The following is a 24,636-nucleotide window of genomic DNA, read 5'->3' as shown; positions in this document are numbered from 1 at the left end:
TCTTTAGGAAGTGTTTTGCTATTGCGTCAACACAGACGATTCTGCAAATCATGCATTTGTTTTTCCGAGAAAAAGCGATGATGAACCTTTTTATTTTCGTCCCAGTGTGGGTTTTCCAACCTGGTAAGTCTGGTGAACGTAGCCTGATGCAACACTCGACAGACCGTAATTTATGTGTGCTTTATTGTTGTGTAACGTTGTCTCGAGAAATGTTATTGCGATGCTCGCTTTAGTTTCGCTTTTGTTATACCGATTATCAAAACAGCTGTGTGGTCTATTCCTTTTCGTGGCTTATCTAAACACGCCGAAATGGTTACACTATGGTCATATTTTGTTTTGTACTCCTATAATCGTGACAAAAAAAACAGTGCTGCTACATGTCATTCTTTTATAAAGTGGTTTATAACGAATCTGTTCCTGCTTCAGGTGCTTCGGGTGTTTATACAGAAAGAGAGTCCGTGATCGTGATGGAGAGAGATTCGGTCTTTTTAAACACAAATGCTAAAACAAGCCAACACGAAAAGATTAAATGGTATTTTAACGACACCCGCATCGCGCAAATCAGCGACTATCTCAGTAAGACCTGCACGGATGTTCAGTGTAATGAAGGCACTGAGAGATTCAGAGACAGACTGGAGCTGGACCATCAGACTGGATCTCTCACCATCACGAACATCACAAACACAGACTCTGGAGAATATAAAGTACAGATCATCAGCAGCAACAGCATGACTGAAAAAATCTTTAACATCGCTGTTTATGGTGAGTCATTAATGAATGTTTAAAAAATGTAAGTTATGTTATCCTTACAGCAGTGAATTTCAGTATAATACTTTAGACTGTAGGCCAGGTGCTGATCTGATAAGTCATTAGAGCAGTCTAGCTTCTTTTAGAAAACTCAAATGACAGACGGGATGTCTTGTGGACTTAACGGACACAGTCTACAGTGAGGGTATTTGAGACAGGGCCATAGACTAAAATGTCAGGCCTACAGATCATTAGCTGAGCGTCCGGCACACAAAATTGGCAATGCTTTTAAAAGTCTTCGTCTGATTGGTTTCATCATCTGAATGTAAATTTCTACAGGATTTCCCAGAGACCCGCTCTTTAAAGCACTCCTGGAAACCAAACCCCCTCAAGAAAGAGAAGCGCCGTCGTGTTTAATGTTCTTCGGGATTAACCTAATACTGGACCTTCTGCCATCAGTCTGACAGTCTGACTGTCCGATACTAGAGTAAAACATTGTTAAAAGTGAATGATTCAAACTATTTTTAAGATACCATCCAGTTGAGCAGAATCATTAAACCTGAACTCGCAAGTTATTGATTTCATATTAGATTATGTATTTTAACTCAGATGTAGGCCTACGTATATCTCTGTGATGGATTTTTTTGTTAGATTTTTCTGTCATTATAAAAAAGTAAATGATCAGTATGAATATAGTTTTGTAGTGTAACATCATGTCTGCACTAAATGTGTGAAGCAGCAAAAAAACAACAAAGCCTACTATAATCAGTGAACTGGACATTTAATTTTAAGCTTTGAATGTGGTTTTCGTTCATTGCTAATTTTCATCTAGATCCATAGTTCTTATTTCATGCAGCAGACGTTTATTTGTGTTCCCGGTGCAGAGATGGATAAAACAAAGAGCAAGTCAGTGAAGAAGGCAGACACTGCTACTTTTGATCCTGGTGTCATAAGCAACCCAAAAGATCTGATGAGATGGTATTTTAATGACACTCTCATCGCTGAAATCACTGGAGATCAGAGTAAGATCTGTATGGAGGATGAATGTAAAGAGAGATTCAGAGACAGACTGAAGCTGGATCATCAGACTGGATCTCTGACCATCACGAACGTCAAGACTACAGACTCTGGGCTTTATCAACTTGCGATCATCACCAACAGCAGCGTCATCCGCCGTCAGCACAGCATTAGAGTTATCAGTGAAAATGGCCATAGTGAAAACGACACAAGTGAGTACAATTCAGCCATTCAGATCATTAATTCACACTAACAAAGTCAGACTACATGCATGTTGTTGTCATGAACTGGCTCTGTGTCTCTGTCCGACCACCACCGAACGAAACCCTCCCCTGAGTACTAACCTTCCCGAACTACTTCACCCATCATGCATGGGACCTAAGACTATGATTATCTTCCCAGATGTAACTCATTACACCCTCTTTATGAGCTGTGCTCAGGCTTTCTTTCTATGCGAAGTCTTATCCTTGTTTATATTCTACAGTTGGTTTACCGTGTTGATCTTGGACTCTTTCATTTCTCTGATTGTTTCCTGCCTGCCTCTTGACTCCTTGCTTGGATTCCTCGACTCCGATCACTCGCTGCCTGCCTGGACCCTCGTCCTGGTATTGATTCGGTCTCTGTCTCCTATATCACTGACACTGTTCTTGAGTTCCTGCCGGTTAGACCATTCTCAATAAAGAGCTTGCATATGGATCCAAACGTCTCTGACTCATCGTCACAGTTGTTCACAGGTCGAAAGTTATTATCATTATGCACAATATCGTCAGTTTACCTGCTTGCACTGTGATGCCATTTGTAGTGTAATAAACACTAGATGACGCCATTTCTGTTCATTTAATATTATGGACCTAATGGTGGAGAGGTGAAAGCATTTGTATATATGTTTGTTTGTGTATATATATATATATATATATATATATATATATATATATATATATATATAAATCCCTAGTAATGTGTTTTTCGTTGCAGACTGGATTGTGTTTGTACTGGGTATAGGAGGACTATGTGTTGGTGTTGTGCTGGTGGTTGTAGGAGCAACTGGTGAGAATTCTGCTTTTGAGTTTTCTGTTTATCATTACAGAATATTTAGATGTGCAAATTGTGAAGATAACTGGGGTTTTAATCACTTTTTGTTACCTTTTATATAAAATCTAAAATGTTCCTTTAGGTCCACTCATCAAGTCTTTTTTTTATAAAAATGTATTATTTTCAACCCTTTTTTAATTGCATAGGAAACAGTATCAAACAGCTCTAACCTGCTATTGTAAGTGAATAATAGTTTTGAAAATATTATTGATATAAAATGAATTTTATCAGGCTCTCATATTTTAGTAATTACACTTTTTTTAATAGAAAAGAACCTATTATTTTCCATTAGAGGAAAATTACTTTTGACACGACATTCATCTAGTTTAAGCAAAAGCGACTGAATGTCAGTGGGCGGGGCCTGTGGTCTGCTGTGAGGAGGCGGTCATATGCAAATTTATTTTCTCCTTATGACATCACAGATCCTGCAGTATCAAAATGGGGAGCTTCATTAAATGCATTGTTCATAACGAAGAGGATGACTTAAGATGTGAAACTTGCAGGATGTATTAATAGTACAAAGACCGGCTATATATCAGAATATCAACACAAATTTGATTTCTCACGTCATGACATCTTTAACTGGAAAGTTTGACGTTTCGCAAAAAATCCCATCGCGCTGTTTTATTCCTTTCAGCTGTTTTATACGAAAGCTAATTTTCATCCCGAACATTTAGTAATAAAGCATTCAGTCATACAATATTATTGTAGTATGGGCAGTGCACATGTGATTTATTAGATCCGAATCATCAGACTGAAAAGTATTTGCATCATTGATTGTTTTCATCTTCTGTCAATCTGTTTTCTTCTCATAGTGGATTGGCGTCGAAAACTTGCTTGTGCAAAGGGTGTCCCGTTTTCTTCACCGAATAGTCAAAGAGATGCTGTCTAATTGCGAAGAGGAACATACAGCATCATTTACAGTTTGTATGGCACTGTGCGCACCTTTCAGCATATTTGCATTAACTGCTTTAAAATTGAGCTTTTTTTGTAAGCTGAAGTTTATTTTGTAAAAATCCCAAATTGTTCTGTTACAATTGTCTTGCATTTTTGCACAGTTATTTAGATGTAAACTATACTATCTGCAATATTAATATATTAATAGTTATTTAATTAAGTATAGGTATTAAGTAAGTAGGTTAAGTATTAAGTATTAAGTTTAATTATGGGCTACGGTAAAGTTTCTTAGTATTTTTCATCTCTCCGTTTTTACTCTTACCACCAGAACTCTTTAAATGTGTTCTTGTGTACAGAAATTAAGTCTAGCCTATCACTCTATTATTGTTGGTAATATTTTTACTTTTTCATATTTCACACTTTTCGTTTAATCACTGTTTGATACGAGATGATTTATTATCTGTTAGACCATGGATGATCATGCATATATAACAGCTAGGAATGGAAAGAAATACAACCTCAAGCTCTACCTCTAAAGCTCTATTGAATGTTTAATAATTTGCACTTATGCACAGGTATAATAACATGAGCCATATAATAGCAGGTTTCACTCTGACTTTTAAATAGCCGCTACTCGGAGAGGAATGATCCGAAGTGTAGTTTTTATTATATTAGCATGTATGTTAATGTTTAGGTCTAGGTTTATCAGACTGGATTCACAAGTATGTGAAAGTGAAAGGGACTTTCATCTTCTTATGTTATATGTTATATCTTAAATTATATAGTTAGCTGGATAATTTTATTTCTATCTAGGGTAATGTGCATGTCAGATTATCATAAACACAATAACTCAACGTTGTTTGTGGATTTCTTCTGTAGAATGTCAGATCAGTGTATATGATGTAAATGCATCTTTGAGAACTGTAACAAATAAAAATATAATGATAAAAAGAAGTGAAAACATCTGTTTTACAGTGAAACAGATCAGGTCAGTATCAGATAGCAGCTCTGTTGTACCTGATCATGTGTGAAAGAGCTGACTGATGTTGTTCTTCACTCCAATGAAACTGGATGAAACAATGAAATGAAACAAATCATTGAGAAAGTTATACAGATTTTGTGATTAAATAATCATAATAATTCAAGATCTAAATGAATTTCAATGCAGAATAATTGCCACAGCCTTGATCATATTTACTGAGGGTGCCAATATTTTTGACCATGACTATATGAAACGTAACAATGTTTAATTGAGGAATTTCATCCAAAATTTAAGAAAATCTGAAAACACGTGACCTAAAATATGCTTTTCCTTGAGAGTGAAAGATAGATGCTACGATTGATTTATTACACATCGTGGTCTACATACCAGTTGGTGGCGGTAATGTGCAGCTCGTTGTTTACCAATACACCCTAGAAGAAGAAGAAGAAGAAGAAAGAAACGACTCTCGTCCTCTAGTGGCCAAATGCTGTTTTTAGTTTCGTTTTTAAGGGTGCGTAGTTAGTGAGTTTCTATAGTGCAGTCTCATGTTTATTTTATAGAAACAGGCGGAGACATACATTTAATGCGGTATATCATTTATATAAAATGAAACCACATGACAGTTTTGCAGACCAACCTGCTTCTATGCACACTAAAGCCAAATCTAGCAGACGATGCTAATGCTAATGCGTTATAAACAACAGCGAGGGTTACAGTGTCCCCGCGTTAATGTTGTAGCGGGAATCCTGCTTTGTATTTGACTTGAAATAACGTTTTATTCATTTTTCTTAGAAATGAACGCGTTATTCCTCGTTTTGTCTTCCTGTGTGTTGCTGAGGAGAGGTGTGCAAAGTGTGGTTTTCACCTGCTGCCGAAATGTCCCTCCGAGACATTTTTGCAGACCAGAACATGAAAGAGACTTTATCATATCCGTCATGTGAGCTGTTTTGACCAGTGAACAAACATCCACTCAAAGCACACTGATGCATAGGTGTTACCAGGACACTGCACTAACCAGATATCTGTCATTGCTTTCTTTCGACTAAGACGCACGATTAGCTTGATAACGCTCTTGATCCTGATCTTCAGGAGGAGTTACTTCTGGATCTGGAGCAGACATCTTTAGCGGTCAACATATCTGATCCTGAACCTAAGGTGAGATTTTCTGTTTCTGATTATGGTCTCAATATGACATTTCAGCCATTGTTTTACCTGTAGAGTAGAGTAAGGAGCCTTGTTAAGCAAACGCGAAGCTGATGCAAGCAACGTAAACTATTAACCGTCATTAAACACAAATCAAAAATTGTAAATCATACATTGCATTTAATATTTAAATGACCCAGAGGCTGGCAGAAGAAAACAGGGTGTAACCTTTATAAGAAAGAAAGAAAAAAATCAAGAATAGTTCTGCTTAGAAAGAATAGACTATATGAACACAATAGAAACTACACTCTCAGGAAAAAAAAAAAGGTGCAAGCTCTCGTTGGTTTACATTTAGGTAGTAATATGCACCTGCAAGCTTTTGTACCTTTTATTTGTTTCTGAGAGTGTAGTAGGATCACTGTATGGCATCGTCCTGCACGCAAAGTGTGCAACATTTCACTTTTTCGTACTAATGATTACATTTTTGGTCCAAAACAGTGGCGTCTTTGTTTTAACGTGAGTGTAACTGATCAGACAGACTGACACCTCAGATACAGTCACGCCATTCGCACCTCAGATACACTCGGCATACGTTTATCGACACGTCAGACGCAGATACACACTCAAAAAGACACTATTAACACCTCGACACACACGCTGCCTTCAAAGGCTAGCATCCAGCAGCAGGCACGTTCGTTTTGTCACCTTTTGACAAAAAGTTTGCATCTAAAATAAAAATGCTGGGCTGACAATGCTGAGGCGGTCGATGAAAAAGTGTGTTTGTACTTAGAACGACGTTGAGTTCGATCCCGTCTCAAAAACAAGATATAATAATAGTTATATGTAGAGCAATATCAAGTCTTTTATTAAGACACGGCACAGTTGTTTGTAAGGTTCATGTGAGAGATCATTATACCACGAAGGCCCATACTTTGGCAGGCCTAATGAAGAAATCAATATACATAGACACAATATATCACAAAATACTGTACATAGAAAAAGCAGACATCGGTAGGTGAAAGAACATCACTTAAACAGCTTTTTAGTGTTCTCCTTAAAACTCCAGTATGAAACAATATATACAGTAAATGATCTTTCACATACTGGGAGTGATCACGTGGGAGGAAATGCAGTTTTTATTTTTCATTTTCTATGTAAACATGCTTTGGATGGATGTGTTTGACTGCCTTTAGCGTCATCTTGTGCGCGCAGCACTTGTTATATTATCATGTATTCAGTTGCATAAAGTCATCTTGAAGGGCCAATCATATCGCAGCCATTTCTGGGACAGTAGTTATAACATAGTTATCATGACAGGCATAACCAACAAATAAGAAAAATTAAATAAATAAAGCTCTGGTAAATCATTATCAAAAAGTCAATGCGAAGTCAATGAGATTACGTTTCCAAATTATGACTCTTAGCTTATTTTATGATGCACACAAGTCAAAATGGGTATGTCATAATTTAACCATTTTTAGTTATATTTGAAATTCTTAACCTCATTATTTATGTTTCACAAACGGCTTGTACTCAGCCGGTATTGGGCCAAAGTTTGATAAAGATATTTCAGGACTCTTTATCATTACCGGTGTGAGTCTTTTAAGAGATTTTAAGATCAGTGCAGGTGTTCTTCATCTGAAACAGCTCAGACTTTGGGACTAGACGTAAGCCTTGTCTGTGAAACCAGAGCGTTAATGTTTTAATTTTACATTTTTCTTTAACGTGTCATAATTCCTAATTTTGTCATAAATGTGTTTTACCAGAGCATTATTTGTTTTCTTATGTAGCGAAAATGTTAGTTAACATGAACTAAAAATGAACACTACTTTTATATCATTTGTTCAACTTATTTAATATTAATTTCAACATTTAAAAATGCGTTATTAAAGTCGGACATTGTGGTAACATTAGTTGATGCACTGTGAACTAACAAACTAAGAATGAACAACTGAACTGTTTATTCAGTCCATTAAAAAAAGATAATTAATAAATACTGTAGTAAATGTATTGTTCATTGTTTGCTGATGTTATTAACAACAAATAACACTGTTTTAATTATACAAATACTCATATTATCAATAAGTGTCTTACCGATTTGTGTGCGCTTCTTTGGTTGAATGTCATCTCGGTGAAAAGGATCTCTACTTGACAAGTCACAATAAACGCATGCATTAAAACCTCAAAACTCTGGCTCTTTATCGGGGCTTTCAAATTGATCACCAAACTAACACTCAAAGGTTTTAAAAATTAATTATAGTCATTAGGCTTATGCATTTTTCCACGCACAATGGGCCAAATGGGACGTTTATCGAAGTATTTCTACGATCTTTGAATTTAAGTTTAACAAGCACAGCAAGAGTTATCATTCAACACCAGCTACCTCCATCTACATGTATAAATGATATCAATAAAACGAAGACCATAAAACAGATTAAGAAAGATGATTAAAGAAGCCATTATACACAAATGTACATTTATTATAAAAGTAAAAAATATTAGAATATATTTAATTTAATGATAAAAGAGGGACATTGGTTTGCTAAAATACTTAAAATATTTTCAATTTTACCTGTTTAAAAGAACAACTGTTTTAAAGATAACACTTGCCTTCTTGATCAGTTTTTCTGTGTTTCTTGCAGATGCAGAAGATCCCGAGAGCAGCTACGATCAACAGAGATCCAGCAGAAACAGAGATCAACACAATCAGAGAGACTGAGTCTAGAGGAACTGAAGGAGAGAGAAAGAGTCATTAATGTAAGTGATTGAATCAGTCTGATCAACAAAACAAACAGAGCAACTCATTGAATGAACATCAGCTCTGCTGTACCTGAACACGTGTGACAGAGCTGACTGATGTTCAGATGTGTGGTCTGGTTTCTGATGGGGTTGTTGATCACACAGCTGTAGGTGTTTTTATCCTGATATTCCACCTCCAGAGGTAGAGAGAGACTGATGCTGAGATCAGACACACTGATGCTGGACAATAAACTGTTTCCTTTGTACCAGGAGAGAGTCACATGACCCACGTTCACCACCGAACACAACAATGAACAATTCTGCTGTGATGAAGATGATGAAGATGATGAAGAACAGTTTGAAGAGTTAGTGATGATGACAGGAACAGGCAGACGAGCTGAAAACACGAGAGAATAAAATGAATATGAACACAGTTGTCTTATTTTCCACATTGTGAACTGAAATGTGTGTTGATGATGATCACTAAACGTGTCTGGCATCTCATAATATAAAATAAATAAACATTAGACTATATGTAAATAGAATACGTGAACATTTCAACAAATGATCTCTACTCACCATAGACAGAAACACTGAATGTTTTTGATGTCAGTTTTGCTCCATTTATCTCTACTTGATAATCTCCAGCGTGTTGAGTTGAGATGTTCATGATGGTCAGAGATCCAGTTTGATCGTCCAGCTTCAGTCTGTCTCTGAATCTCTCATAAGTATCATTATATTCGGGAACAATATGCTTATATTTCTTAATTTTAGCTATGCGAGAAATTCCAGCTCCATATTTCCACACCATGTTGCTACCTTCATGTATTTCAGCAACATCAGTGTATAAAGTGACAGAATCTCCCTCCATCGCCGACACCGACTCACCGAACACACCTTGAGAATATAAAAAGGTTTTACACAAATTAAAGTCAATTAAAATCAATTTCTGACCTTTTACAAACCCTGAAATAACTTCATATGTTGAAAAAATTTGAGAACAACAGCACAACACATGTACATAACTCAATTTATTTGACCCAGATTTATATCACATCAGTCATTTTATTTTTTTCTCTTAGTCTTAGTTATTTATTTATTTTTTGTTTTTGTGTAATATATAATTATAATAAATATAAAAGCAAACAAGTTAGACTCGTAAGAAGTAAGACTAGGGTTAAAGTTCTGTTGCAGCAGAATTATTAGATAAAGCTTGATTTAGTCTAGATTTAAACTTAAAAAATCCTTTTTGGTGTAACATCCTAATCTTGGATTTGTTGCAAGGTCTAGAGAACAATCATTGTTTAAAGTTTCAACATTTGCAATTATTTTATGGTAATTATTGCAGATCGAAAGTATGTTACATTTTTTATAATATATGGGAAATTTAGATCACTGGAAAGTCTCCTATAGACTATAAAGTTCTTGCACTTTGGTTCATTTTTAATAACATTTGTAGATGTTTGTGACGACTGCAGAAACTGTAGTAGATCTTGTATTATACAGCCTTATTACTCAAATACAAAAAAAGCCATAAAATGATTTTATAAACTTACCATTCAGACCCCAGCAACACAAACAGAACAAGACGACCGTGTGAAACATTTTCTTCAGCGGTTCAGTGAGAGAAGTGTTAAAGTTCTGTGTGAATCGTGTTTGACACCTTCTAGTTCTCATCCTGCTTTTGATCAGAGTTGGGCTCATTGCTCAAAAATGTAATACAATAATAATTAGCTACTCATTTTAAAAGTGACTAATCACTTGGTACTAATCAACCAACAGTCATCAGTTACATTACCTCCCATCTTTACTGACAAGGTGCGCATGAAACATTGGCATTGAAAACATATCTCACTCAAAATGTACTTTTTGGCTGCACTGACTATCCTGACCAAGATGAATAGTACTTTTACTTCATGCATTTCCTTATTTCATATACATAAATTTAGAAAACCCAAATGTACGCTTTCACGGACCAAAATACATCATCATCTCAAAGCACTTTCTATATTTAATGTACATTTAGCTAATATTAGCACAATTCATGTGCAATTTTACTCTTAAACCTTGATTTCATTATTGAAGCACAAATGCAGCCTACCTTTAATGAAATGTTTAATTTATTCATAATTTACATGGCTGCAAGAACATTTTACTTTAATATTTTGCCGTTGTTTTAAAAAAAAAAACACTTTAGTGACTGCCTTTTTGAGGAGTTCAGTTAAAACCATTACACCTATGGAGATAATAAACTGCCACGTGTTTATTAGTCAACACTGCACTAGACGGTGGCAGATAACCGAGAAGCGCTAAAATGACCTGGCCCTTTAAGAACGTTTCAGGATGAGGGTTGTAAAGAACTTTCTTTAAACTGGGTTTAGTGCTTTGTAGTAAAGTAGCTTCCATGTAAAGCAGAAGTCAATGGTTTCGTGTGAGCATAAATGAAAACTCCTCGCAAAGACACCCTGATCAGACAGCCTCAGATACACTCACACTGTCTCACGCTTACTTAAACAATATATCAACACCTCAGACACACACACACACACACACACACTATTAACACCTTGAGACACACGCTAACAAACCGCCTTTAAATGCATGCATCCAGCAGCAGACACTTTCATGCACAAGCTGTTGTTTTTTTTTCTTTTCTAGCAAGCAGATTAAACCACATTTTTGTACAGATATAAATAATCAGTACCGCAGCCGTGTTTACTTTGTCACCTTTTAATAACCAGTTTGCATCTATGCTTTGCAAACACAAAAATACTGCAGAGAAAATGATCGCCCGTTAACCACAGTGTTTCTAATGAAGTTTCTTGTGTTTAGAACAGCTTTTAAGTTTAATCATGTTCTGATTTTGATTGGTGCGTATTCCACATGACCTTCTTCAACTTTCTGCAAAAAAGTATAACATAATGTAATAATTATATATACACATACACATATACACACACACACACACACACACAAAATTTGTTTCATTTAACTTTTGAGGTTACAATTTTTGAATTTTTAATGTATTTCATAATTTCTCTGATTTACCAGAACATGATTCTTTTTATATTCAATTTATATATTTTTCAATTAAATAAATAAATATTGTAGTAAATGTATTGTTCATATTAGTTAAAACACAAATGATAATTAATAAAAAATACTCAAGTAATTGTCTCACCGATTTCCGTTCGCTTATTTTGTTGAATGTCGTCTCTGCATAAATGATCTCTTCTTCAAAAGTCTCATCTGTTTTAACAATAACACATGCATTAAAATCACAAAACTGCTATTTTTGTCATTATTAGGACTTTCAGCTTTAACAGCGAAGTAATTGCTTTTATTTTTTTAAACAGCATTAACAGAATTATAGCTATTAGACCTATAACGTTTTCCACAGATAGTTCCTAAAAGAGTGTTTGTCACCAAAAGGGACACATAATCGCACGCTAATTTATACATAAATCAAAGATAAATGTGATGTTTAACAAAGCTAAGTATTTTACAGGATTTTTATTTAATCGGCAATTATAATCTGTATGAATTTCAGAGCAGCAGCCACATCTTTGTTGCATAAAATAAATGTTCGTAAAATAAAGATCATGTGCAACTGATAAATCTTTTCTTGCGCGAGTGTGATGATTGAAGAAGGACGCTCGGTGTCATTATATGCAAATAGACATTTATTTTATATGTTTATTAGGGGGAGATAATACTTCCCAGTTTTTCTGTGTCTCTTGCAGATGCAGAAGATCCCGAGAGCAGCTACGATCAACAGAGATCCAGCAGAGACAGAGATCAACACAATCAGAGAGACTGAGTCTGGAGGAACTGAAGGAGAGAGAAAGAGAGACAATAAAACGTGATTAATGTGTGATGCATCTGATGTACAGAACACAGAGATCAGCTCAGTAATTAAACACATACATCAGCTCTGTTGTACCTGAACACGTGTGACAGAGTCGACTGATGTCCAGATGTGTGGTCTGGTTTCTGATGGGGTTGTTGATCACACAGCTGTAGGTGTTTTTATCCTGATATTCCACCTCCAGAGGTAGAGAGAGACTGATGCTGAGATCAGACACACTGATGCTGGACAATAAACTGTTTCCTTTGTACCAGGAGAGAGTCACATGACCCACGTTCACCACCGAACACAACAATGAAGAAGATGATGATGATGAAGAACAGTTTGAAGAGTTAGTGATGATGACAGGAACAGGCAGACGAGCTGAAAACACGAGAGAATAAAATGAATATGAACACAGTTGTCTTATTTTCTACATTGTGAACTGAAATGTGTGTTGATGATGATCACTAAACGTGTCTGGCATCTCATAATATAAAATAAATAAACATTAGACTATATGTAAATAGAATACGTGAACATTTCAACAAATGATCTCTACTCACCATAGACAGAAACACTGAATGTTTTTGATGTCAGTTTTGCTCCATTTATCTCTACTTGATAATCTCCAGCGTGTTGAGTTGAGATGTTCATGATGGTCAGAGATCCAGTTTGATCGTCCAGCTTCAGTCTGTCTCTGAATCTCTCATAAGTATCATTATATTCCGGAACAAAATGCTTATATTTCTTAATTTTAGCTATGCGAGAATTTCCAGCTCCATATTTCCACACTATGTTGCTACCTTCACGTATTTCAGCAACATCAGTGTATAAAGTGACAGAATCTCCCTCCATCGCCGACACCGACTCACTAAACACATCTGATGAACAGATTTTATTCAGATTAAATCCTCTGATGGTTTACAAACCCTGAAATCAGCTTCATTTATGTGAAGTATAAGAGAAACCTGCTCATTTTACCAACGCAGAGAGTAAATAAATTTATATTAATATTTGAAATATATTTAAAATAGCAATTAATAGAGTACATGGCAGCATAATTTATGAAATAAGAGAAAAAACACAGCCGCGAACCCCCTTCATAGTAGATTAGTGACAGCTCACTCAGATCACTATATAGTATATTTTTAAATAGATAAAAAGTGCATCTGAACATATACATTCACTCTAGGGATTTTCATTATTCTTCATGACCTGGAAATTGAATGTGAAGTTTCAAAAGAGACCTGAACTCAGAGTTACTAGATACTGTATTGTATTCAGTAATTATGTTTTTGGTGCATAACAGCAGATGAAAGTAATCTAATTCTAGTTTACTCAAAAAAACACCTTACCAGTCAGACTTCAGCAGCACAGACAGAGCAAGACACACATGTGAAACATTTCTTCAGTGGTTCAGTGCGTGAACTAACAGCAGATCTGTTAAAGTGTTGTGTGAATTCTCCTCTGAAAGCGTTCGACCCTCCTACTTCACACCCTTCTTTTGCACATGATGTTCATCTAGCCCTTATTGATTATTAATAATAGTTTTTCTTCTGAGAGTGTAGTTACTTGACTTCCTCTAACTGTGTGCCATCACCAGCAATGCATGAAACAAGGCCAGGGCCAGTGAGACTGAAATAAAACGGCCTGGTCTGACGAATCAAATTTCGTGGCTAGCAGCGCTGGTGGTGTTATGTTGTGTCTGAGATGTTCCTTGGGTCATTTTAGGCCCCAAAATCCAGTAAATCTCTCAACTGCTGGGCATCTAATCATCATTGCAGACCGAGTGCGTTCATGGCAGCTGTGTTTACAGGAACCGAAGGACCAGACATTATGGTATCAGATATATAAGAGTCAGATTCTCGTAAAGTCAGTTCCTCAACGCATGGCTACTGTTTTCCGGCTAAAGGAGGTCCATCTACTTCAAATCTGCTATAATATCTCATCTAGGAATACTGGAAATGATTACATTTACTAGAACTTGTCTGAAACCATCTATTTTGATTGCTAAAGCTGCCAGTATATTTTAGACTTAAAATAAATAAATAATAAATTTTAAGTGTCTGGATTTTAACAAAGATCAACAGCACCGTCCACTTTAGTGTTTAGTATAATTTAGCCATTCGCAGCATTTTTCTTCAAGGAATGTAGAAATGAATGTTTAAATCAGTCCAATAAATAAAAAGCGAGCTCTGGCTCAGCATGAAAACTATTATGTCACGTGACACTTTCAGTCGACTGTGCCGTAAAGCTGTTTTAGCTGCTGTTGTCATTTAAAACACACCAGATGGCGCAATTTGAAAAGAAAAGAGAGTTTATGTTAAGATAGTTATTCCAATAGACTGTTAAAAATGACCTGTTTAAAATATTTTGTTCCAAATAAAGGAATCTGTTTGAGACTCACACCTAGCCAACATGTGCTGTTTTTTTCAGCAGACCTGTAACCCTAAAACTAAACCCGTTCGGATAAGCATCATTTACTATTTTAATTGTTTTAGTTATTTTGGTCCCTCGTGGTGACGGGTCAGAAGTGTCCGGTTTTACTTTCCTCATGAGGATATTTGGTCTCCACAGTATATCATCCTGCTGCGGTGTCTGGTCCGCTGATACTGAACCCTCGGCCGATCGTCCGCATCTTACAGTTTAATTTCCATGCATTTTAAGTATTTTTCTGAGGGTTAGAGTTTTAATTTGTTCTCTGAGGTAAATAAAACAGCGTCAGTAAGCCCCAATTCCTTTGCGACCACTACAAATAACACCCACAACACCCTTCTTCCGGTGTTATGCAGAAAGTTACGGGCTGACAGCTACCTATCACTTTCAGTGCACGGAAATGGGTGACAGTGACAGACTGTCAATAGAGCACGTGCAGGATTATTACGGTGAGTAAATTCATTTATAATTAGAATTATTATAAATGATAAAATTATGTAATCTTTGAAAAATGTATCATTGTTATTTATTATCATTATCACATAAGCAACGTGACATGAATTCAGTTCACCGAAAAACGCATTATTACAGTGACGACGGACGATTATTTGACCTCTGGATGATGCATGATCAATAATGAAAAAAAAAAAATTTAAATGTACAATAATATCTGAATTTTGTGAAACTTCAATGAAGGTCATTGTAATCACAGGGCTTGAACTACTAGCTGTGGTTACATCTACCCATCATTATAACTGTGAGGAGAATGCAGTGGTGTAACGTTAGTGTAAAAAACACTGCTTTTGTGTTTTTGGATTCACTTTATTTCTTAATTAAAACATGTTTCATTTGACTGAGATACATTTCCCAGAAACATGGCCTGTTCGGTAAAACAGAATGTAGGATGTGGTCTGACTGCAAGACACATCGTTTCCTGAAAACTTTGATCTTGAAAACAAGAGCAAAATCAAAGTGATTTTAATTTCTGCTCAGCTCAAGTGTAGGGTGTGCAATACCATATTATTGCAGACAATGCAGTATGTGTATTTTTAATACTACACACATATACATATATACATATAGTAAGCCCCTGACCACCAAATTGGTGAGATTAGCTCAGGTTGTCCACTCAGGAAATACAGCAGGCAGGTTTAGATGGAACAGAACTCAGATTTCTTTATTTCTTAAGGTGAGGGAGAGGGGTTGGAAGAAAACTATAACTAAAGCTGTTCCTTCATTACGGGCTGGTCTCTTGGCAGCCAATCAACTTCACTGAGGGGAAGGCAGAAGAAAAGGGAGTTCGTGGAAGGTGTCCAGGCTACTCACGGCCGCACTGCACTGCACTGCACTGCACTGCACTGCACTGCACTGCACTGCACTGCACTGCAGTGGTTCAGGGGTTCCAGCATTCAGCCTCTGCTCGTCTGCTCTTGTCTTCCCCTACTGAGGCTTCTCCAATCTCTTATGTGGTGGTTCCTGATCGCACCCAACAGTCTGCAGCTGAGGCTCCTTATTAGTGAAGCAAGGATGAACACCTGTGTGGGAGCTATCCTTGGTCCTGATTACCTGGTGACCCCTTTCCTGTGGGGTTCTCCATGGTGCTAAAAAGTGCTCAGGCTGCCTTGTGGGGAACCATTACTCTTCCTGGCCACCATATACCCCTCTTTCCAGCTCCAGGCCCCCACCTGGAGCGCACGCACCACAGCCGTCATGTCTCCTAGACATTGCATCCTCATTGCATGAGGATTCCCGGCCCAGTGTTCTACCTTAAATTGGAAGTCCTGCAACTGAAGAAACCAACAAGTGATTTGTGCATTTCTCCCCCTGTTTTGAGACATCCATTTGAGCGGGGCATGATCAGTTACTAAAATAAACTTTCGCCCCAACAAGTAATATCTCAGTTTCTCAACAGGCCAATTTATGGCAAGACACTCTTTTTCTATGGTTGCATAGTTTCTCTCATTTGGAAGTAGCTTACAGCTAATATACATGACAGGGTGTTCCATACCCTTTTGTAGCTGGGACAGCACTGCTCCCACTCCAACTTAAGAGGCATCTGTTTGTAAGATAAAGGGTTTATTAAAATCTGGGGCTTGCAGGATGGGTTCACCACAGCGAGCCTGCTTTAGGTCGATGAAAGCCTGCTCTGCTTCTTTAGTCCAGTTTACCTGGTTTGGGTGGCACTTGCGGGTCAGTTCAGTTAAGGGGGCGCTTTTGTGGCAAAACTAGGGATAAAGGGTCGGTAGTAGCTGACAAGTCCAAGGAAAGTCCTTACTTGCTTCTTGGTTCGAGGCTGGGGCCAGGAAAGTATAGAGTCAACCTTCTTGGACTGTGGTTTCACATTTCCTCTTCCGACAGTATACCCTAGGTAGTTGGCCTCCTCTTGGGCTAGTGAACACTTGGAGGCATTTGCTGTTAGGGCGGCTGCTCGCAACGCCTTTAGGACTGCCTCCAGATGGTGAAGATGTTCCTCCCAACCTCTGCTGTAGACAACAATGTCATCCAAGTATGCTGCAGAATAGTGTTGGTGGGGTTGAAGGACTCTATCCATGAGCCTTTGAAAGGTTGCGAGAGCCTCATGGACCCCAAAGGGAAGAACCCGTTATTGAAAAGCCCCATCCGGAGTAGAAAAGGCTGTCTTTGGTTTGGCTTGAGGAGTTAGAGGCACTTGCCAATAGCCCTTGGTCAAGTCAAGGGTTGTGATAAAGCGTGCAGGACCCAATCTTTCAATCAGCTCAACTATTCTTGGCATTGGGTAAGTGTCAAATCTGGAAATCTCATTCAGCTTTCTGTAGTCGTTACAGAACCGTGTACTTCCATCAGGCTTTGGCACTAAGACAATGGGCCTTGACCAAGCACTTTGGGACTCCTCGATAACTCCTAGGTTCAACATTTTCTTCACCTCTTCTCGTATGGCCTCTTGCCTCTGCCTGGGGGACAACTGGTCACCCATTTTGACCGGGGGAGTTATGGGGGTCTGGATCTCCGCTGCAAAGACATCACTGGGAGAGGGAACCGGCTCCTGCCATGGTTTACATGGTAGATTTGCTGGCTCTTTCTCAGACCGGGTTGGCGCACCCTATAGTTGACTGGGCCTGTCCGTTCTACCACCTCATAGGGACCTAGCCACCGGGCCAGGAACTTGCACTCACTGGGAGAAATTCTCGGAAATTCTTCACCTATGACCATCTCTGGACACTGGGTCTAAATCTGTGTGCAGATTTTACACCTAGTGCCATGAGCCAATTCCACACAGTGTGTGCTGACCTGGAAACTGCTGTCAAAACTCTGAAACTTTGCAATGTCTGTGATGATATGTGAGGTTGCACCCGCATCCACCATTAGGCCTCTCGTCCTGGCAGCATACACCTCCATCTCAGCATCACTTGCCCGAAAGAGATACTCCTTATCACCACTTTTCATGCATTGTGCCGCTGGGAACTGATTTAACTCTGCATAGGCTTCGGCATTCTTTGCCGTATCTTCATCATCCCCATCAATAGGTTCATTTAAAATGGTCTCTTTCAGTCCCTGCAAACAAAGATGGCCCAAAAATGTTGTCTCCTAATGCTCAGAATTTTTCTCATCTCCGTCAAAATCTAATCTTGACCAATGACTTGCCGTCACGTTACCTGGGCCCATAACAACACAATGACAATATTCTTATTTGGGTCATATATTCCAAGACCTAGTTTAGAATCTGTGATTATGAAGTACATGATTCACTCATGTGCAGTGACTGACAGCTACACGTTCATCTCAAAACATTAGATTCATCCGCACTAGAGCACAACCCACGAATAAAATAATTCCACAAGGAACTGCAAAACCATGTTTTACATAGATGGCAACAAAGAGGCAGAACTCAAGAACTGTGGCTTTTAAGTACAATGTGTTGAATTCAAAATACAGAAAATACAGAAAAATATGGATTAAAAAAGATTTTGTATTTTAACCCTTGGCATTCATGTTTTTGTCACTCAGTCAGTGTTTGATGGTCTGGTGGACATGCTGAAGTTTTGGGTTTTTAATTTAACACAATCAAAAGATTGTTTTAATACTAAAAAGTTGACATGCCAGACAAAAAGTGGCCACTCATTTTTCATTTTTGTTCATTTTTTTCTGTGGTTTGGATAGTGACAAAAAGACGACTGCTTCATATCAGCTTTAATGGCATATTGCCTTTGTTTTGACATAGGTTCGAATCCATCTTCAGACATTTTTTCTCCTTTTTAAATTTTAAATGACATCATAAAAGCATTTATGTTCAGTAATAAAAAAAGAAACAAAAAGGGTGTTAACTGTAACATCTATTTAATAATTTGAATCAAAATTAACGTTTTTAACGTTATCTCATTCATACAAAGTTTATGGCCTTTGTAGGCTTTCAGTAATGTCCCTTTTTTAAGATGGGTTTTTCTTTCCCAAATGTAATTAAAATTTATTTGATTAATGTATGTATTATAAATGGGAAGGGATCCTGCAGGGTAAATACACCTAGCCAGAGATCCCACGTTTGTCAGTAAAAATCCTCCAAATATCTGTCTATGACCTAGCCCTACATTCATCAATTCTGTTAGACATGTTAATTGTTTCACTTAGTTCTTCATCTTTGGTAATTAAAATATCAAGATATTAGATTCTAAATTTAACTGGTATGTTGTATTTTTTAATAGTAGTGGAGATTCTTTCAATACCGTTATTTCATATTTACTAAGATTCAGACATAAGCCTGAGGCATTTAAAAAGTTATTCATAATTTAGAGAGCATCTGGGTATACTATTGCTCTACGCTGACTAACTTTCTTGTTTTCACTTTGCATTGTCGCTCGCCCACTGGCTGCAGTATAGGACATAAACCCCGCCCTCTCCATGTTAAATTACACTTCGAATGATTTTTTTTTCCACAAAGACTGTTTTTGTCATTTTAAGTTATCATACTGATGCACGTTCAATTGTTCGCTTTTCTAAAAAGTTTTCTTTAAACTAGTTATTTGATTGTTATAAAAACGGCGTGCGTCTGCGGTTGGGCTTCTCTACTGCGCAGACTCCTGATGACGCCATTTCTCAGCGACAGTGTTGTTGATATTTTAGTTTCACTTCCTGTAGAGTACGGAAGTAGAGTCGTGTCGTGAAAGAGTGAAGATAATGAATATTTTCTTTAATTCACTCACACTGTTTTTGCTTCATTCCGGTGAGATCTTGTTACTCGTTTCCTTCGAGTTCCACGGGTTATATATTTGAGGCCAAACCCAAGCGTTCCCGTTACATATTCCGTTACAAAAGTTTGGCGATATTTTATAAATGTCGTAAAGTATTGACTTATAACTGTGTGGAGCTAGCTTTTAATAAAGTGATAAAGATTAAAGTCTGTCACACTTTTTATTGGTAGCTATATATATAAAAAAAAGTAACATTGACAAAATTGGACTGGTTATATTTGTATTGTTAAACGGATATGACGTTTTTGTAGGCGTTTCTAGGCATGCCGATCAAGTAAATTGCGAAATGAAAGTGTTTCTGTTAATTAATGTTATGCGACTAAGACAAAACCTATTGCGATAAGTCATGGCAACGGATTTTGGTTATAATAATTAAAAGGAGGCCTACGCTTAAACTTGAGTTTAAACTTTCCAAGCATTTATGGCATAAGTAAGCCCTTTATACTCGAGAGCGACCGCATGTTGGCCGTTTCTGCCTACGTCGTAAAGAAAATCTAATTTTAGAATAATAACAGTTATAAATAGTCTAGTCTAGTCTCTCCACCGGGCAGGGCTTGGTGGCTCCATTGCGATTTAAACCCGCCCAATAAATCCTGATCACAAAAATGGTGAAAAACTGTTTAACGGTATAGCTCCACCATTCAGTATTATATAGTGTCAAGTCTTTGAGCATTTCTAGCATTTATAATTAAAAATTGACTTTATATAAACCATATATATTTGGGTATAGTCATCTTTAATATTTTTCAGTCTATGAGTCTATTATAGTCTATGAAATAATTTGTATAATTGAATTTGTCAATATATCTATTGTGAATAAGGAATTGTGTGTTAAGATCCTCCATGAGACTTGCGTGTGTTTGTCTGATGAGTGAATGTGTAAATCTCAACCGCTGTTTGTTTGTATGCATTACATTATGAGTACAGACATATATATGTTTACGATCTGTAGAAAAACATTGTAACAGCACTATTGTGTGTTTTGCTTGTTTCTTCAGTCGTGTCTGGTTTTGGTTCAATCTCAGTGTCTCTGAAGGAAGGAGATTCAGTCACTCTGCTCACTGGAGTTCAAACAGACCATCGAGACCAAGACATTAAGTGGTATTTAAGCAGCACTCGCATTGCACAGATCAGTGGAGATCTCAGTGATATCTGTACAGATGTTCAGTGTAATGAAGGCACTGAGACATTCAGAGGCAGACTGAAGCTGGATCATCAGACTGGATCTCTGACCATCACGAACATCACAAACACAGACTCTGGAGAATATACACTACTGATCAGCAGCAGCATCATTGAAAGTAAAACGATCTTCAGTGTTTCTGTCTCAGGTGAGTCATTTAATGAGTGTTTGAATACAGTTTAAAATACAAGATCCTCCGACAGCTCTTGGTTTGTGTTTCAGATGTTCTTGTTGTTGAACCGTATAAAATAAAGGAGGGGGAATCTCTCACTTTAGAAGCCGGTGTAATAAAACAACCTAATCGTGTGATCACGTGGTATTTTAATGAGGCTGAAATCGCTGGAGATCAGAGTAAGATCTGTGCAAATGATGAGTGTAAAGAGAGATTCAGAGACAGACTGAAGCTGGATCTTCAGACCGGATCTCTGACCATCACGAACATCAAGACTACAGACTCTGGAGTTTATAAACTACAGATCATCAGCAGTGACCGCAGCTTCAGCGTCACCACAGTGAAGAGATTCAATGTTTCTGTCTCTGGTGTGTAAATAACTACATCATTCAATGCATTTTCCTTTTTTGAGCAATTAAAAAAAACAACAACAGCTAGGTGCTTCTACACTCTTGTTATTTAACCATATTTTCCCTCGATTTTAAGGATAAGGTAGGGATAGGATAAAGTCTATCATTTTGGACAATAATGTTGACCTAAGAACATGTCTTACTAGCCAAACTGGACTGTTGTTATGCTTTACAGTTAATCATACCAGAACCACACTTGGAGCAGAATGTGTCATCTGAAGGTATTGATAAATATTGGATCTTCATTCACTCTGTTCCAGATTCAGGTCTGTCTTCAGCTGCTGTAGGAAGAATAGTTGCTGCTGTTGTTCTTCTGGTGGCTGCTGCTGTAGTTGTTGGTGTGTTTTATTGTCGCCGCAAGAGACATACACCAGTACCACAGAATGTGAGTATCACATACAGCTGATTTAACTGTATGTGTATGAGATTTACTGTTTACAGAATATCCCAGGGACAGTGATATGAATACTTTAACATTAATATCATTATATTGGATTTCTTATTGTTGACTGAAACTAAAACATGCACATTTCTTTGTGTAAAGACTTGTATAAGCATAACAATACTCAAGAACTAAGTGTCTTACATTAGAGACAGAGCAGTTTATAGCTCTGTCCATTACTTAGTCCTCCACAGCCGGTCTAAGGCGTCTTCAGACAGAGATTCAGAGTATCTTTACACTAGTGTACTTAATAGAACGGTCTCTTTAGTGCTCTACGTTATTAGTTTTCTTCCACCTGTAAGCTGTCATTAATTTAGTTCATCTTAAAAATGTAGTGAGATGGTTTTTTTTGAGCATGTATGTATTGATTTAATTTTGTCTGAGTAAGTTAAACATCAGATCTTCTTGTTAATTTGACCTTTTGTGATGGTTTTCTTACAGGAGGATGGTGACAGGAACTCGCAGCCTGATCCTAATAACATTCATTCATTAGAAGTAGACGGGATGTCCTTGAACTCTGTTTACTCACAAGGTGATCCAAAGATTTCAGTGGTCTGTACCTTTTTTGTCTTCAACCCATGTATATATGCATGTGTGAACGTGTGCTCGTGTAATATATAAGTAAATAATTAATTTCAAAATAACTATTTCAAACATTAATACAAAACTGCAGTTTTTACAGTAGAAAAATCATCACACCTATGCAGAGTCACCATAAAACACAAAAACCAACGTGTTTGTGTGTGTGTGTTTCGACGAAAGAAGGTAATAGCCTTTAGAACAGGCTGTGATGGGTTAAATCAAGAAGCAGACAACAGTCAAGCACAGACCAGTATTTGAGTTTTATTGAGAAATATTGAGTATCCATGTTTACTTGTTTTTCCTCAACAGGAGCAGAGGCATCGCTAGCGGGGGAAAAAGGGCACCAGAGCGCATAGGGTCCAGAAGTCTGAGGGCCCTTGAACACCTACTGTCCAGGACACTACACTTAAGTAGTGGACACTGAAACAAGAGTGACCTTGAGAACATTAAAGGTTATGTTATTTAAAAAAAAAATAAAAATCTAATAGTACACAGAACAGTTTTTCTGTATATATAAAAAAAACAGGGTTTGTGCTTACTTGTGCTTTACTATTAAAAAAAATTAAATACAAAAATATAAGTGGAATATCAAGAAACGTTATCAGCTATTTGCTGCAAGCTTGACTAATGTGACCTGAGAGATTGTGTCGCTAATGTTTATTTAACCACTAACATTAATCTTCGAACTGGCTGACCAGCTGAATAGCATAGCATTTATATAACTATATTAAACCACTGTGCATCAAGTTAAATTCTAGCTGTGAGAAGGAATCAAGGTTCAAGCGTATTAAGGCTTTTAAAGCAATGTATTAAAACAGCAATTTACAAAGACATATATTTATGTGTTTTTAAACAGATATTGAGGTTCAGCCTTTCTTCTTCAGCTTTAAGCTAACAGCTTTCTTGGTTCTTTCTTTCAGTAGCAGTTTTTTTTTTTTTTTCATTGTATTCTTTTGTTCGTCATATTTGTTTTTGTTTATTTGTGTGATAAAGATTATTTAAAACGCGGCAGCTTTTTTTCAATTATTATTTATCCTAAATAACATTTCCTTTATTAATATTTATGTGTTTTTGAATACTAAATGATTCTAACATCTAACATCTTCTAACATCAAAGTTACTGTGTGTTGAATAAGAGGAAACAAAACAAGACCGCTGTAAAATTTTAATTTTGAATTTAAATTTTGTGTTGGTTTAAAGGCAGTAGCGCTTGTGCTGCCTCCAAATTAAACTAATTTCACATAAATGAGCAAAATGAGTGATTGCTGCAGATACCATAAATTACAATTTTATTAAATAACACCCAGGGCTTGATATTAACTATTTTTGTTGCCGATTAGCCATATTTCCACTGTATTCTGCTGTTGTGGTTTTATATGAATCAAGTTACCGCATACTAAAATGTTTTATTTAATTAAAATAAAACAACAGCGATCTGTAATGATATAAGACATAAGTCTAGGGAAGTAATGAAGAAAATCTAAGTAATAAATATAACACACATCTTTAACTACATGATATAGGAAAAGTCACAAGAAACACACGAGAAAAAAGATGCTCCTGAGAGAGTGTTTAAATAACACACTTATATATGCTACTAATTAACAATTAACACGGGGAAGACCAATCAGAGAGCCTGCCACAATCTGTCCAATAGGATCCAGAGTAGACTCAGGTGCCTTATATCACTGAAATATTGGAGCAAAAAAAAAAAAAAAAAAA

At 36.9% G+C, this 24,636-nt stretch overlaps 5 protein-coding genes and 2 long non-coding RNA genes across 20 annotated transcripts in view; 3 read left to right on the top strand and 4 right to left on the bottom strand.

Moving 5' to 3' along the window:
• Positions 1-24,636, bottom strand: part of LOC122327422 (T-cell surface antigen CD2-like) — a 109,427-nt gene that overhangs the window by 5,114 nt on the left and 79,677 nt on the right. The window lies entirely within an intron of this gene.
• LOC122327456 lies at positions 9-4,704 on the top strand. 7 transcript variants are annotated; one of them, XR_006247644.1, is made up of 6 exons: positions 9-123; positions 427-762; positions 1,632-1,976; positions 2,249-2,369; positions 2,740-2,811; positions 3,672-3,739. XR_006247644.1 is itself a non-coding variant. In XM_043222840.1 (5 exons), exons 1-5 carry the CDS (start codon positions 51-53, stop codon positions 3,746-3,748), a joined length of 903 nt encoding a protein of 300 aa, XP_043078775.1. In that variant the 5' UTR covers positions 9-50; the 3' UTR covers positions 3,749-4,704. The 7 variants fall into 7 exon arrangements, 1 of the variants encoding a protein (XP_043078775.1); XR_006247645.1 differs by having other exon boundaries at positions 2,249-2,380; positions 3,672-3,708; XR_006247643.1 differs by having other exon boundaries at positions 2,249-2,498; positions 3,672-3,689.
• LOC122327602 lies at positions 4,287-5,194 on the bottom strand. The gene is made up of 3 exons (XR_006247682.1): positions 5,123-5,194; positions 4,771-4,820; positions 4,287-4,674 (listed from the first exon to the last, which is right to left on the bottom strand). It is a non-coding gene; the product is annotated as an uncharacterized LOC122327602 (long non-coding RNA).
• On the top strand, positions 5,177-12,495 carry LOC122327582. Of its 4 annotated transcripts, none has more exons than XR_006247657.1 (5): positions 5,177-5,246; positions 5,528-5,726; positions 5,825-5,890; positions 8,521-8,635; positions 8,888-9,048. It is a non-coding gene; the product is annotated as an uncharacterized LOC122327582 (long non-coding RNA). The 4 variants fall into 4 exon arrangements; XR_006247655.1 differs by adding an exon at positions 12,361-12,495 and having other exon boundaries at positions 5,208-5,726; positions 8,888-8,982; XR_006247656.1 differs by lacking the exon at positions 8,888-9,048 and adding an exon at positions 12,361-12,482 and having other exon boundaries at positions 5,209-5,726.
• LOC122327506 (T-cell surface antigen CD2-like) lies at positions 7,930-12,353 on the bottom strand. 2 transcript variants are annotated; one of them, XM_043222922.1, is made up of 5 exons: positions 11,799-12,353; positions 9,197-11,518; positions 8,709-9,014; positions 8,489-8,608; positions 7,930-8,022 (listed from the first exon to the last, which is right to left on the bottom strand). In XM_043222922.1, exons 2-5 carry the CDS (start codon positions 9,486-9,488, stop codon positions 7,949-7,951), a joined length of 792 nt encoding a protein of 263 aa, XP_043078857.1. In that variant the 5' UTR covers positions 9,489-11,518; positions 11,799-12,353; the 3' UTR covers positions 7,930-7,948. The 2 variants fall into 2 exon arrangements, with proteins under 2 accessions (XP_043078857.1, XP_043078855.1); XM_043222920.1 differs by having other exon boundaries at positions 9,197-12,353.
• On the bottom strand, positions 12,508-13,401 carry LOC122327552 (SLAM family member 5). Its single transcript, XM_043222997.1, has 2 exons — positions 13,031-13,401; positions 12,508-12,848 (listed from the first exon to the last, which is right to left on the bottom strand). Exons 1-2 carry the CDS (start codon positions 13,320-13,322, stop codon positions 12,526-12,528), a joined length of 615 nt encoding a protein of 204 aa, XP_043078932.1. The 5' UTR covers positions 13,323-13,401; the 3' UTR covers positions 12,508-12,525.
• On the top strand, positions 15,277-23,377 carry LOC122327420. Of its 4 annotated transcripts, none has more exons than XM_043222779.1 (6): positions 15,277-15,352; positions 21,124-21,456; positions 21,531-21,848; positions 22,151-22,275; positions 22,774-22,864; positions 23,224-23,377. In XM_043222779.1, the coding sequence occupies exons 1-6, from the start codon at positions 15,304-15,306 to the stop codon at positions 23,268-23,270; spliced, it is 963 nt and encodes a 320-aa protein (XP_043078714.1). In that variant the 5' UTR covers positions 15,277-15,303; the 3' UTR covers positions 23,271-23,377. The 4 variants fall into 4 exon arrangements, with proteins under 4 accessions (XP_043078714.1, XP_043078715.1, XP_043078712.1 ...); XM_043222780.1 differs by having other exon boundaries at positions 22,774-22,884; XM_043222777.1 differs by having other exon boundaries at positions 22,774-23,377.

This window comes from Puntigrus tetrazona, chromosome 22, assembly GCF_018831695.1.
Source record: "Puntigrus tetrazona isolate hp1 chromosome 22, ASM1883169v1, whole genome shotgun sequence".
Classification (NCBI taxonomy): Eukaryota; Metazoa; Chordata; class Actinopteri; order Cypriniformes; family Cyprinidae; genus Puntigrus; species Puntigrus tetrazona.
The sequence above is the reverse complement of the archived record's forward strand: the minus strand, read 5'-3'. Positions and strand labels throughout refer to the sequence as shown.